At 57.1% G+C, this 15,279-nt stretch overlaps 1 protein-coding gene across 1 annotated transcript; it reads right to left on the bottom strand.

Annotated features, from left to right (window-relative positions):
- Nucleotides 1–323: 323 nt before the first annotated feature.
- On the bottom strand, nt 324–15,279 carry LAT2 (linker for activation of T cells family member 2). Its single transcript, XM_087815204.1, is given in 18 exon segments — nt 324–607; nt 3,009–3,132; nt 3,672–3,739; nt 4,056–4,122; nt 5,487–5,542; nt 6,077–6,107; nt 6,186–6,221; nt 6,459–6,496; nt 6,729–6,789; nt 6,957–7,000; nt 9,573–9,612; nt 10,098–10,206; nt 11,967–11,981; nt 12,466–12,566; nt 14,201–14,308; nt 14,311–14,336; nt 14,338–14,365; nt 15,228–15,279. Coding segments are annotated over 17 exon segments (987 nt in total). The 3' UTR covers nt 324–607; nt 3,009–3,025.

Raw genomic sequence — 15,279 nt, 5'->3', positions numbered from 1 at the left:
CCCACTGACAGAGCATATGGGTGCCTGTAGCCTCATCTCTTCTTCTGTGAACTGAGGCCCAAGGAAAGGAATGCCAGGGCTCCCCAAGTGTCTGCTGAAATTAGAACATGTAATGCTTATAGGAGACAAGATAGACAAAATCTACCCTGGAAAGTAGAATATTAAATATGGCTCCACCTATATAAATTAATTATACAAACTTATCAATCACAAAAAAATCCCAGCAACCGACTGGTAAGCAATTTGGGATCCAAATCCAAAGCAGAAAGGATACGAACACCAGTACTGTAGATGTTTTAGATGTGGGAATGCGGATGTGACATGCCCTCAGCGCTGGGCATTCAATTACGGCGGGAGCTGCACTGCCCTCGGCACCGGGCTCCTGCCCAGCCCCAGGAAAGCAGATTCCACGTGTAACTGCCCTTCCTCAGGCTGGTCCCATGTGGCCAGAGCGATGGTCCGTGGGACATGTTGGTGCACCTCCCATGAGTAACTGTGGTGGGGTCCAGAAGTAGAGCAGCTCTGGAGAAGTGATCTTTGGGAGACGGTAAACATTCCTATGAGCTCTGGCTTCCTTGGCTCCTTCAGCGAAGATGAAAATGGTTGGCTAGAAGGAAAGTGGTTGGCTAAAAGGCCTGCTTGGTGAGCACTTTGTTCCCTTGGCACGGGAGTGACTGGTTCCGTAGTGGGAGGGATGCACAGTGATGGTCAGCATTCAGCTGCCCTCCCAGGCTGGGGAGGGAGCCACCCATGAAGCTGAGTTTATCCTAAGAGCTCCTCTTTTCCTTTAAAATCCTGACTGTGCTCTTTGGTCCTGGCCAAGGCCTGGGTTCTTCTGACCTGTCTTCAGTGTCTATCTCCAGCCTGACTTCCCAACTCCAGGCGCTGACGCCCATTTCATATTTCCCCCGCATGGGCCTCTCCAGTTAACAGGCCTACAAAACCCGCTCTGCCTGTAGCCTCCCAGATCTTAGTGGCTGACAGACACCCTCTCATTGCTCAGGCAAACACCTATAACCCTCTTCAACTCCTCTACCTAGCACCCACATCCAAGGCATCAGTGATTCCTACTGACTCCCCTAAACACTCAGTATCTGCCTCTCTTGCTGCCTCCCTGGGCCAAGATGGCATCTTTTATCCAGACTCTCAACTTTCGGGTCTCCCTGCTCCCACTGCTGTCCCCCTGTATAGCTGTCCCTTGGTATGCTCAGGGGATTGGTTCCAGGATCATCCCTCCCAGCCCATCAGATACCAAAACCCGAGGATGGTAAAGTCCCTTATGTAAACGGTGTATTTGCATGTAGGATGCAGCAGGGTACGCCTACACTTCCTTTGCGTGGATTCAGTGTAGTGCTCAGTGTGTGGCAAATTCAAATTTAGTTTTTTGGAACTTTCCTGAGATTTTTTTCCCTGAGTATTTTTCTGAGTATTTTGCAACTAAGGTTGGTTGAATCCATGGTTTTGGAGGGCTGACTGTATTCATTTCTCTGTTCAGTAGTCAATGATCCTTTAGAAATATCAAGTCACTCTTGTGTTTCAAACCTTCCCATGTTTCCCCTTTCCCTTCCCAAATCTCAGAAAAACCCCAGGTGCTGGCCTTACATGATTCGCCTCCACTTCCTTCCTCCACCTCTATCACTTCCCCATCACCCCACCTCCCTCCCGCTGTTGTCAGAGCCTCTGAGCATGCCTTTACTAGTCCCTCTGCCTGGTGTCCTTCCCCGGAGTGTCCTTCCAAAAGGCTTCCCTGACCTCCCTACCTAAGTCCCACACTGCCTGTCTCTTCCCTGCCGGATTTGTCGCCACAGGACTTATTACCATCTAGCATGCTCTATTTCCTCTGTCCTATCTCTCTCTTTTTAAAAATATGTCTTTACTGATTTCAGAGAGAGGAAGGGAGAGAGGGGGGGGGGAGGGGGGAGGGAGAGGGAGAGGGAGAGGGAGAGGGAGAGGGAGAGGGAGATAGAAACATCAATGATGAGAGAGTCATTGGTTGGCTGCCTCCTGCACGCCCCCACTGGGGATCGGGGATAGAGCCTGCAACCTGGGCATGTGCCCTGACCGGGAATCGGACCTGGATCTCCTGGATCCTAGGTTTGTGCTCAACTGCCAAGCCACACAGGCTGGGCTCTCCTGTCTCTTAGCTCACAGGGATCGGTTGTATCTATCCACCACAGTGTCGGCATTTTGTGTGTTGGGTTTACTATTGTGTCCCTAGCACCAACGGCAGGACATGCCCCTGGCAGGTGTGGTAAATATTGGATGAAAATGAACAGTGGGCCTCTGTATGTTGGGCTCAAATTTCTGTGGCTGGCTCCTGGCAGGCCCAGCCCACCACCCACCAAGAGAGCTCTGGAGTGGATCCTGCCACTCTAATGTCCTCCCCCTCCACTTATTCTAAGTGTGACCTTGGGCAGATGGCTTACAGGGGAGTGAGGTGCTTCTCTTGGGACTTGCCTCTGGGTGGCAAGAGATGGTGTGTGTGAACACTTGACTCCATGCTGGCCTGCAGAGTGGCTTAACACAGTTCAGCCACCATTGTCATAAGTACCATCATCTCCCAGTCCTGCCCCTTGTCCCTGAGTACAACGCTGGCCAAGCCCTGCTGGGCTCATGCTTTATGTGCAGCGTCTTGTCTAAGACACAGGTCCCATTGGCTCCATTTTGCAAGTGAGGAAATAGGTCTGGGGAGGTTGTCACTCCCCCAAGGTTGCAGAGACCCACCCAGAGCCCAGCTTCACCCGACTCACCAAACTTCCCTGCCTGACAACCTCACAGCCTGAGATCTTTGTGCTTGCGATGAATCTGTCACCTTACCAAGTCTGCCATGGGAGTTGGGGACAGGGTAGGCAAGCCCAGCACCCTGCAGAGCCACCCCATTTCGGCACCCATGGGTGCTCCCCGTTGACCCCCACCATGGCTCTTCCAGCCTGAGGTCTCATCTTTTTCCCGTAGAATGGGGCTCCTCTGGCCAGTGAGGCCACCACCCTGCACCAGGGCAGTTGTACCTTCTCCTAGGTCTGCCCTAGGCTTCCGTGGCTGCCATGTCCCCGTTCACATAATCGGGCTCCCCCTCGTCGTCCTCCTCTGGGCTTCCTACAGGGGAGGGGGGTGCTTCTCTCTGGACTTGCCCTGTGGGCCAACAGGCAAACTGTCAGTTGGTTCACAGGGACACACCCGGACCTGTTCCCCGAGCCAGAACGCCCAACGGGGCTCAAACCCCCAGGTGCCACAAAGCAGCCTGAAGGCAAAGGCTGCTCTGGATGGTGTGTCTGTCCCTATTCTGGGATTTGCTAGAGATATGTCCTGCCCTGGAAACAGAGCGAGTGGGCTCCATCCACACAGCGAGACCGGCAGCCTGTCCAGGAGGATCTGACCTCAGGAGGCCATGGCCACTGAGAGACGTCCTGGCATGGTTCAAGGCCAGTGTAGCCACCCATGTGCTGAAGGCTTTATTGTGAAATTAGCTGACCCAGCTGCAGGGGAGCCCACCCTGGCCTGGCCCTCCCAGGCCAGACCCCTCCCCCGCCTCCCACCTCCCTTCCTCCCCATCCTGCCAGGCCAGACACCCCCCCAACTCTAGCCTCCCTTCCTCCCCATCCTCCCAGGCCAGGCCCCTCTGAGCCTGCTGAAGTTGACCACTCAGGAGCCCCTGCTCTTGGGCCACACACCTATGACCTTTCTGGACTCCCGCCACTTCTGGATGGAAGCTGAGTTCTGATAATCCTCTTCGCCTGTAGGGAGAGAAACCAGGAGAGGGCCTGCAAGGGGGGAAGCCACCAAGGGCTAGTCCTCAGGCCAATGAGGTGCCACGGCTCCTCCAGAGAGGCATCCTGTGCCCTCGTGCAGGCAGTGCCTTGGGACAGGAAGGGCTCCCCATAGAGCATTCCCACTGAGGCCCAGGATGATGGGGCCTCCTTCTGGGACACGAGGCAATGCTTGACCCAAAGGCACTGGAGGTACCCGTGACCTTTTGGGCTTCAAGGCGGGCCACGCCTTTGAGCCACGGGGACTTCAGATCTCACCAGTCCCTGCCCAGCTCCGGGCTGGCAGCCTCACCTGAGTCAGGCTCGTGCTGCTTGCAGATGAGCACATTCTCATAGGAATTGGTATCATCATCATCTGCTGGGGAGAGAGGGCTTCATCATGGCAGGCTCTGATCGTCAAGCCTGGCTCTTCCTCCCTCCCTCTGCCCAGCCCTCCTTAGCCAGCCCTGCTAAGCCCACAGCCCTCTGGGTCCCCCAGGGCCTTGAACATTTCCCTGGATAAGCTTAAGGGGTGCTGGGCTGGCTTAGCAGCTGCCACCCTGGGCTCCTTCTCTGTCCTCTAAGGTTGCCCCTGAATGCACTGGGGAGGGGAGGTTAGGGGTTGGGGCTGCATTCAGGCCCAGGATGGATATTTGTTTTGTTTGGTTTTTGTTGTTGTTGTTTTTTAAATATATCTTTTATTGATTTCAGAGAAAGGAAAGAAGAAGGAGAGAGAGAGAGAGAAACATCAATGATGAGAGAGTCATTGATCGGCTGCCTCCTACACGCCCCCAACTGGGGATAGAACCCGCAAACTGTGCATGTGCCCTGACTGGGAACCAAACCCCGATTGCCTGGATCCTAGGTTGACACTCAACTGCTGAGCCATGCCCGGCTGGGCGAGCCCAGGATGGAGATTTGGATGAAGGGAGGCCTGTCTATCAGGCAGTAAGAACCATGTTGGGCCAGGAGAGACAGGAACCAGATCTAAACCTATCTGGAAGCAGAACCCTTCAGGCAGGGCTGGGTGGACTGAGAGCCTTTGTCCAGGGGCCTAGGCTGGGTATGGCATATCAGAGCCTGGCAACCCAGCATTGACCCCCATTCCAACTGGGAAGCTGAGTCTAACCACTATCCCACCCAGCGTCCATTTACATCAAAAGGACTCTGAGAAATGAGGGCCCCACCCCAGCTTGGAAGTGGCAGGGGGAAAGAGAGGACCTCACTCCCTGCCCACCACGGCTCCTCACCCCCACCCCAAAACGGCCCAGGCAGGAGCCCAGGCCTGTACATCTCTCAGCAGGCACTCCCTGCCCTCAGTCCTCAGTTTCTCTTTCCTTAAAGCAAAGGTGTTAAGGGCCTAGAGTTCCAGCATCCTCAGAGCCTGCAGGGCTCAGCATCCATCAAGTCTGCCCATCCAGGGCTTTCCTCTGAGGTCCCATATGTGCCCAGCCCCGAATGGGGCTTGTATGACAAGGGGCCCAGCTTTCCTCCTGTCCAGAGATCTGTCTCTTGCTTCCTCACCCCTGTGGCCCACCCCTAACTCCCACACGTCCCTTTTCTCCTCTGCTCCTGGGCTCCTGCCCATGGTGCCAGCTCCCTCATCTTCCCCAGACTCCTCAGTGCATCCAAACCAAGGCCCAGTCTCCACCTCTGAGTCTCCTAAACGCCTCTGGTCCCACCAGTGAAGCTGAGCTGCGTGCCCCTCCTCCCTACCCCTCTCCTCCCTCTCTGCCTCACCTTCCCGGAGCTTCTGGGACTGCCCCCAGTTGCCATAGTCCATGTTGATGGGGTCTCTGGCAAGAAAACACAACACCAGTTGCTGGGCAGGTCATGGTCGGGGTAGGGGCTTCCTGGGGAGGGGGGGCAGTGAAGCAAGGGCTGCTCCGGCCATCATTCCCCAGGGGCCCATGGGGGCTGGGCCAGGGTCTCCTTCAAACCCTCTATCCCACTTCCCTGGACCCCTGAGCCACCTTGGGGCTGAGGGGGTGGTGGCCTGGCAGTAGCCACCTGGCCATGTGACCCTAGGCAAATGTCCACCTGCCCTGGGCCTCAGTTTGTCCATCTGTGAGATATCTGAAGACTGTTCCTCTCTGGGGTTCTAGGTGCCCCTGTAACTTGTCTCTGACTGGGTGATGCAGGATGAATTCCCACACACAGGCCGTCCCCAGAGTAGGACCATGTCCCTGTCTCTGTCCCCATTCCCACAAGAGCCTGCCTGGGCCTGGGCTGGCGGGTTCTAGGGCAAGAGACCTTCATAAATAAGGAAGTTCAGGGCAGGTGTAGGCAGGGATGGGACGAGGTGCCAGGGCTGGGAGCAGGCCACTCACATGTATGATGCATCTGATGTGTGTCTGCGTCCTGCAGGAGGAGGCAGAGTTAGGCCTAAACTCCTGGAGGTGGCCCCACCGCAGCCCCCAATCCCTGGAGCCCACCTACCTTTCCTGAAGTTCTGGTACCTCGGGGACGCAGGATCTGGAAGAAAGGCCAAGGGTTTCTTACCTTCGCACCTTTGCACCTGTTCTCTGTCCCCTCCCCTACTAGGCCAATCCCATCAGGCCTCCCAGCCTGGCTGTGTGTCTCCTCTGCCCTGGCTCCCCTGGTCCTCACCCAACCTCCCCTGCACCCCTGCGCAGTACCTGTCCCGCCAAGGATTTACCTGTCTCAGTCTCACCTCACCCCTGCCCCACTCCTGGTCCAAGTGTCACTCACCCTCGAGGCTTGGGGAGAACCACAGCAGCTTATCCTTCCTGCAGGGGAGGGGGGAGTAGGGGCTGAGGAGGGCCTGAGGGGTGAGGAATGGCCCTAGGGTTTTTCAGGGGATTTGAAGGCCTGCTAGGGCTCTAGAATCCAGCTTGAGGTCTGAGGAGGGAGTAAGGTCTTGGCCTGGACTCAGCCAGGTTGGGACCCCCAGGGTCCTCCTCATTACCTCCAGTGGGGGCTGTGACTCCCCTGGGCCCAGGACAAGGGGCTCATTCCTACCTTGCTGGTGCCAGGTCAGAGGCTGTTTCCATCAGGGAGCCTGGCCAGGCCTGCCCGGCCACTGCAAAGGACAAGGAAGTGTTGGCTGGACCCCCCAGGCCAGCTTGTCAATGTAGCCCCCTCACCCCCTCACCCTACCAGGTCAGGTGTGGCCACCACCTCAGGGCGATGAAGGCAGAAGGGACTTTGATACGAAACCCCCACCCCGAGCCCGGCCCCTGGACTCACAGGAGTAGGTCCGGGTCACTGCAAAGTTCTGTTGGTTCTCTTGCCTGGAAACATACGGGACTGTTCTGAGCTAGGGCCCGGCCTCCCACAGCCCAAGGGACAGAGAGGAGAGATGGACCGATGGGGTCAAGGAACAGAGAGGAGGGATACACCAGAGCAAGAATGAGAAGGAATTGCCACCCCTCCGGTCTCAGAGCCTGAGCCCTGCCCCCTGGTGCCTCGTTCCCTGGACTGCTCCCTGCCCCTGCCCACTGGGTGCCTGCACTTTCCACATGGCCCTGGCCTGGAGCAGCTGCCAGAGACCCCCAGCCCTCAACATGGCCTACCCAGGAACCCTCCGAGATGGTCAGGAGGGTCTGTGGGCAGGGCTGGGGAGGCAGCCCCGAGACTCTGGGGTGTGATGGTTGGGGTGACTCCTCAGGGACCCAGCGGTGACTTCAACCCGAAGCAACAAGGAGGCTGCCCCTTACCCCCATCTACCACCCCAGGAGTGTTTAACATTCCTAAGAGAGCACGCCCCTCAAGCACACCATTTACTACCTAATAACTGATGGGGCTACTTCAGGGTGAGCAGACACAGCCAGGTGTCTGGCCATTGCCCAGTGTCCCCTTCTTCCTTTGAAACACAACCCTGACTTTTGTTTAGCCAGCAGCACGCCCATCTACAAGGCTGCATTTCCCTTGCCCCTGAGTGTGGCCACGTGATTAAACTCTGTTCAATGAAATGCAAGCCAAGGTTGTTGGGGTTTCCGGGAAAGTTCCTTAAAGGAGTCACTGACAACTGGAGTACAGCCTTTTTGCTCTTCTTCTTCACTCTTACTCCTGCCTGAAATGCAGAGGTGAGGGCTGGAGCCCCAGCTGCCATTTTGGACCACCAAGTGCCCTTGAGAATGGAAGTCACCACTAAGGATGGTGGAGCAGGTTAGTTAACCATGAAAGAATTTTGGGCTCCTCCCCTGGACTAATGTGGGTACCTGGCCCAGCCTTCCAGGAGCTCCTGGGGTGCTGGGGGTCAAGATGACCTGATTTAGGAAGGATGCTCTAAATTTACAGGACAGAGTCAGGCATGGCTTCTCGGAGGAGGTATTGCAGGAGCTGGGCCTGGCACACATAGCAGTTGTTTCGTATAGGCTGGCAGGACTGAACCCTAGGGAGGTGGGGAGAACCCAAGCTTCCCTTTTTACCCCCTTCCACCCTGGCCCCATTTTCCCACCCCTACGTGAGGAGGTTTAGTCCACAGTTCTAAGACCAATTAGGGGCCTTGAGTGGGCAGGGACTGAGGGAGGAGGGGAGAGGGGAGACACTGAGGAGGCCTGCCTTGCCCCAGAAGAGTAGGGGACACCAGGGGAGCCCAGCCCACCCCTGGTGGAGTTTGTGGGCCGGCAATCTAGACAGCCAAGTAGCCAAAGATGCCCAGAAAGATCCAGCCCTGGCCCCAGGGGTGGGTCTGGATGGGGAAATTCTATTTTCAAATCTCACTGTGGTTTTTCAGTTGCAAAAGGAAATGAGAAAGGGTGTGTGTGTGCGTTTGTACGTGAGTAGCCACCCGGGTGTGCATATAGTGCTGCATGTGTGAGAAGTGCACGCATGAGCAAGTGTGCAGGGAGCGTGTGGGTATGAGTGGGCGTTCAGGCCTGTGCACATGTGCACACGCAGGCCTCAGGGGTTCCCCAAGCCCTCCATCAGTCCCTCTTCTAGTCAGTGTAAGGACGCCAATGGCCGCTGCCCGCTTGCCTGGGGTTGATCTAGGGCCAACCTGGTCTGCAGCGTCCAGCACTGCTGACCCTTCCAGGACTCACAGAGCAGCCCCTCTGCTCTCAAGATGCCTGGGGCTCCGTCACCTGGGTCCCACCACTCTGCTGGGTTCACTGACCCCATATTTCATCTCTACCCCATCTCCCTCCTTCTTGCTGCACACAAGCCCCTGCTCCCAGCTCTTCTGTGGCCCCTTTGGCCCTCAGAACGAAGGCCAAGGCCTCTCCCCACCCTCATCCAGCTCATCTCTCCAAGACACACGGTACCTGCCACCTCATCCCTGGAAGACAGTGTCCACCCTGGTCCTCTGTCAGCGACTGCCCACACTGTTCTCTCTCTCTTTCTCTGGAATATCCGCTTTTGCCTCTTTCTCTCTTAAAATCTTTGCCACGTCCTCTATCAGGCCTTCCTTAATGCCCCGAGGGACATGCCCACAGCCTCCCCTGAGCTCCTTTAGCATTTTTCAGGGGAGACTCAGACACAGTTCACATTTTGCTTTGTGCCCAGTCTCTGTCCCCCCCCCCCCCCCATTGCACCAAAGGGCCAGATTCCTCTGTCAACCCCCCCCCCCCAGCACAGCAGGCTGCCCTGGGCTGGGTTCACAGGGAGGATCTCGGGAGATGCTCTTGGGCCAGCTGGAGAGTGGCATCCCCTCCTCCCGAAGCCCCTGCTGACCAGTGGGGCAGGGCCTGGACAGCCCCTGGGTGCCCCCTCTCCTTCCCTTGACTGCTTAGGACCCACCAGAGCCAGCATGGAGGAGGTGTGAGTAGAGGGGTGAGGGACAGCATGCTGGGACGGCCAGGTGGATTCCTACACCTAGGGCACACAAAGTCACTGGGCCAGGGACACCGAGGCACTCACAGGTTCCTCTGCTCATAAATTTTGTCGGACCTCTTCGCACCTGCAAGAACGGGACCGGATTAGCAAGTGTTCAGAGTCAGGGTGGGAACTGAGACTCCTCTCATCCTGTCTGCCCTGTGCCCTGTGCAGGCCTAGGACAGGACACGGGGCCTGCAATCACTGTGGGCCACCTGACACTGACAGGGTGTTTCTCACCGTTTATTTAGGAGAGCAGGGCATAGAGAAGGTGGACACCCCAAGCAGCCCAGCCTCCCCTCCCTTGTCCAGAGCAACCCCCTCACCCCCCTCCCGGGCCCCGGACATACCCCTTGACCCAGCAAAACCAAAGCCTGATTGTATTCAGGGGCAGTTTGGGGCCAGCCCTTGGGGGAGTCGCCCCCCCGTATTGTGAGGCTTATCTGACTGACCCTTCTAACTACAGCTGGGTCTGGGCCTGAGGGGGTTTCTGGGTACACTGCCTCCTCCATTGTGCCCATGAGCCCCCCTCCATACCCACCCCACCAGCCATCGTAATCCCTCCTTTACCTGGGCGGGAGCAGCGTACACACAGGCTGGCCACCAGCCCCAGCAGCAGCAGAAGGGCCACTCCGGGCCACAGCAGCTCCGTCTCTGCACTCATGTCTGCTCCTGGCCACTTCCTGCAACACTACAACATGGGGGCCCCCATGAGCCAGTGTGGGAGGGCTAGAGGGCTACCACTCCAGGAACCCGCCCAGTCCCACACCCTCAGATTTCTTAACCCCACTGTCCCCTGACAGCCCCACAGCTGAGTCTACGCTGTGGGAGCGCCCTGCGCACCCTGCTGGAGGACCAGACCTATTCCTCCATCTGACCTCACCAGGGCCAGCATCAATACGTGATAAGTGCTGGAAGGTTCTGGGACCCACCCGACGGCACCATGTCATGTGCACACTCCTGTATATGCTCTTGCTTAATTGACACAATTGCCCTTTGAAGGACAGGCTTACTCCATCTCACAGATAAAGAAACTGAGGCCAGAGATCTCACAATTGCTAAGTGGAAAGACAGGACCCAGGTTCCAGTATCCAGACCCTAACTCTGGCTTTGCCTACTGCATCTCCTCCCTCCTATAAATCCATCTTTCTTTCCCAAGCTCAAAGTCTGTGGACACCCTTCTGCATGGGAGCCCCTAGCAACCCTCACCCAAACCTAAGGCAATTTTCCGCCTCATCCATGGCCTCCTGGAGAAGGTGGGGGTGGGATTTCCATTCATTAAACATCTGTGCACCCAGATTCCTCCCATCTTGGGAGCTGGGAGGAGGGAGATCAGGGAAGGCTTCTTGGAGGAGGTGGGCTTGAGAACATGGGAGAAGCGTGCTCAGGGCAAAGGGACCTGGCATGTGCACACGGTGGCTCATGGTGGGATGTGGGGCTGGAGGAGAGAGGCTGCAGGGCAAGGAGGCCCTGAATCCCCGACTACTGACTGCTGACTGCTGTCTTAATGGCTGGTCCCAGCCACGGCCTCAGTGCCACACTGCGATTGTTGGGCTTTGGCGATCAAAACCATGCACCAGGGTCAGGTGAAGGCAAGTGCAGCCTTCTTGAGGGAGTTTCCAAGGAGAATCATTGGAACTGAAAGGAGATTTAGCCCCCTCAAAATATTCAGGACATAGATGAAGGGCAGCAGGGGGTGTCTGAGGGGGCCATGCCCCAGGTAGCACATGGAGCCCCCACCACTGAGCGTCCACTCTGTGCACACCTGTGTGTCCTGCATTGAGCATCTGGGAGGAGGGCTCCCCCCCCTTACAGCTGGGGAGGGGTAGCCTTGGGGAGAAGATGAACTTCGCACTGCCCACCTCTGGCTTCAGGCTCCCCTGAAGCCTGTGTGCCCCTACCTGCACCCTCACCTCTTTGAGCTTCCTGAATGTCTGGCAAAGACAAGAAATCGTCACGCGGTGCGGAGCCCCGCTCAGGGACGGGTCACAGAGAACCACTTCTCCTTCCCCAGAACGCTGAGTAAGTCCGTGGGAACACAGACTTCCCAAATCTCGTGACGGAGCAGCCTCCACGGAGAAGAAAGATCGACCCCTGTCATGCAGGGTGTTGTTTGAGAGGGATCCGCTTGCCCTCCTCTCAGAGGCTGGGCACTGCTGTCCTGGTCTGCACACCTTGCCCTGCCTCCTGTGGCCGCCGCAGGGCGGACTCCTTCCCAGACTCCTGGGTAGCCCAAGTCCATCTCAGGCTGTTTGAAGTTGGGGACACCTGCCTTAGAGGGAGGTCTCCTGGGGTCAAGCCCTGCCTGTGCCTCAGCACCTCTTGGCCTCAGTATTCTCATCTGTGAAAAGGGGGTGAAGCACGTCCAGCCAGGCTCATGGCTGCGCTTCCTTCAGAGAAACCTACTGAGGGTCTTACTTCCAGCTGGCTAGTTTGGACAGCTCCCTCAGGATCCTGCCCCTCAGCAACTTTATCCTTTGGTTAGGACAGTGACTTTCTGTCCCCGAAGGAGATTTGGGCATGGACACACGGGGTGGGTCACACACATGCCCATCCCTGAGAGCTGGGACATGAGTCCACCACCGGCCATCCCCAGAAGGAAGTCCATGCTTTCGACTTGGCCCTTGAAGGGCTGGCCTGCTGACCTCTGGGGAAGGGTGGCCCTCCACCCCGGGGTCCCTGACTATGGGAGAGCCCTCTTGCTTCCTGAGGTGAAGCACACTCAGGGGTGGCCCCAGCCCTGGGCCACCTCCACCCACCTGGCGCTGGGGGAGGCTGGGGAGGGGAGCATGCAAATGCAAATTCTGCCCAGGAATAAAAATTGAATCCCCGTGTCATGGGCCTTTGGTCACCCCTTTGTTAAATGAGGGAAATAATGACGCTCTTCCCGTAGGTTTGTCACATGAGGCCTGGCATCGAGATGATGAATGGAAGGTGCTAGTGCAGGGTGGGGCACAGTTGCCTGTGACCACCATGACTGGCCATCACCTCGGTCCTAGGGGCAGGGGCAGGGGCAGGGGCAGCCTGTTGGGGCCAGAGCTGCCTTTGGGCCTGCAGCGAACAGTGTGGAGCAGCTCTATCCAGTGCCTTCTCCGCCTGGTCCCCGGACAGGCAGCCTGAGCCTCCCTCCATTGCCTTGTATGGGCGCTGCGCTGGGGCCCGAGAGGAGCTGGGCCCCAGGAGAGGCAGAAGAGAGAGTGGGATCGGAAGAGAGAGTGATCTTGTCCCAGCCCCTGTTAGTTGTCACAGACACCCGCAGCATCATGTGGGAGATGCCAGGCCCAGAGAGGTATGTACTCTGTCCAAGATCACACAGCTGGCCAGTCATGGAGCCAGAATCCAAACCCAGGGCAGGCTGCCTCTGTAGGCCACACTCCTTCACCTTTTTCTTATATTACATTTTTAAGAACCAAACTTTTTTTAAAAAAGAGACTAATTTGAGGGAAACTCCTGTGGCTCCCCCCCACCCCCTGAATAAATCTGCCCTCTCTCGTCACTTTCCACCCATGTCCTGAGAGCAGGCGGGGTGGGGTGAGGTGGAGGGAGAGGAGGCTGGGCCCCAGGAGAGGCAGAAGCAACGGCTTCAGGAGGCCCCAAGAAGCCAAGCAGGGCTGGGTGGGGTAGGAAGGGAGGCTGCTACAGCCCATGGCTTCGCAGGCCAAAATAGCTCAAGGGGAAGTGGGCAGTTTTCATATGAACAAGGTTTGCAACAAGCTGGCTGTGGGAAAGCCCTTGGTGCTGGGCTATGCGGGTCTCAGCGTCTGAGAAAGGCCCACTCTCCCAGCACTTGTCATACTGTAGATGGGGAAACTGAGGCCCACCAGGACTGCAGGGCAGGTTGGGGGTGGGGGTAGAGTGGGAGGTCCTGGGCTGAGCCCTGGAAAGGCTTTAGCTACCGAGCTCTGCTCTGGGGTATGTTTGGTTTTCCCAAATAACCTTGGCCTTCGGATGAGGCTGCCGAGAGGCCTCTAATGGAGGCTCTCAATGCTCAGGTGACTGATGCAGGGTCTGGCAGCCCTTGTTCCAGGGTAGCAGTTGGGGATGGTGAAGGCCAGGCCACCTGTTGACAGAGCTGGGCACAGGGAGCTCCCCAGGGCCTACACCTCTCAGAACCCCAGCAGGGAGTTGGCAGGCTGGGCTGGGGATTAGAGAGGGGGTGGCAGGGACAGTTTCCATTTGGCCTGGGGCAGGACCTGCGTACACTTGCCTGTGAAGCCTCCCCCATGCTCCCGTAGTCCAGTGTCTGGGATGCTACAGTTCTATTTTACAGATGAAGAAACCTAGGCTCATGGGCATGGACCTGGGGAGCCACTGTCCTGGCCCCTCACCAGTCTCTGGAAGGGATGGGACCACCCCGGAGGCTTCCTAGGACTGCAGGCCGGGCGGGGGAAGGTAAGGGCCGGAAAGCAGCTGAAGCCCCAGAAACCGCTGCCCCTCTGAGTGCTACAGGGTCCAGGGTGAGGGCTCCCTAGTCAGGGGTGCCAGGGCAGGACTGGGGCCAAAGGAGGGGGTGCCAGGCGTCCTGACATCTTCCCACCTCCCCCAGCGGGCCGCCAAGTGCTCAAGCTGGGCCCGTGAGGCGACTCTAACCCCCATAGGGTGTCGGGGATGGGGGTGGCCTCGGGACCCCTGTCCTCAAGGCCGAGCTCCTGACACTCCTGGGAAAGGCTTACCTGGGAGCTGAAGGCTCTTCACTGCGGCCACCTCATCTTGAGCCCACACACCTGCTGGAACTGACACTAACGCCACAGACACTTGCGGGCAGCAGGCAAGGCGGCAGACTTCCTGTCAGCGACTGAATCATCCCTCACATCCGCTGCCCTGCCGGACAGGCTCTGCTTGAACAGAGGGAGACACAGGCCCGGGGGGGGGGCGGGGGGGGGGGCGTGGGAATTGAGAGGCAGAGACAGGCGCAGGGAACAGGAGACATGGACGCGCACACACACAATTTTTTTTTAATCCTCCCCCGAGGATTTTTTTCCATTGCTTTTCAGAGAGAGTGGAAGGGAGGGAGAGAGAAACATCGATGTGAGAGAGAAACATCGATTAGTTGCCTCTGGCATGAGCCCAGACCAGGGCCAGGGATCGAACCCAGGACCCTTCGGTCTGTGGACTGATGCTCTAACCACTAAGCAAACTGGTCAAGGTTTTAAAATTTTTTTTTTTAATCACACACACTAAATACACACATGTAAACACAAGTCACATGGGAGTAAGAGAGACACAGAGAGACAGGGAGAATGAAATGGGAGCGTGCACATGGGCACACAGGCAGCGAGAGCAGGAGAAGCACACACTAGAGAACACACAAATGTACACCAACACTGAAAACACGCACACACAGAGACCTAGAGACACAGAATTGGAGAGAGAGGGTAAGAGAGAAAAAGATAAACAGTCAGGGAGAAAATGAGAAAGAGGAGCACACACACAACATACAATGACACAGGGGGACAGATAGAGAGACAGGCAGAGACTGAGACTGAGATCAACCAAGAGCTTCAGACTGGGAGAGAGGGGGAGACACAGGAAGACAGAGAGACAGAGACCCACAGACTGTCAGAGACACATTGAGAGAGCCGAGGCCAAATACTCAGAGAGCCAGAGTCCTAAGAATGAGACATACAGTACACACACACACACACACACACACACACACATACACAGAACATGGGACATGGGTGGACAGAGAAGACCTACCAAACAGCTGGAGACAACAATAGTTGACAGGGGAAAGGACAGCCACAGGCAT

This window comes from Miniopterus natalensis, chromosome 3, assembly GCF_054644295.1.
Source record: "Miniopterus natalensis isolate mMinNat1 chromosome 3, mMinNat1.hap1, whole genome shotgun sequence".
Taxonomy (NCBI): domain Eukaryota; kingdom Metazoa; phylum Chordata; class Mammalia; order Chiroptera; family Miniopteridae; genus Miniopterus; species Miniopterus natalensis.
This window is presented reverse-complemented; position numbering and strand designations above follow the sequence as displayed.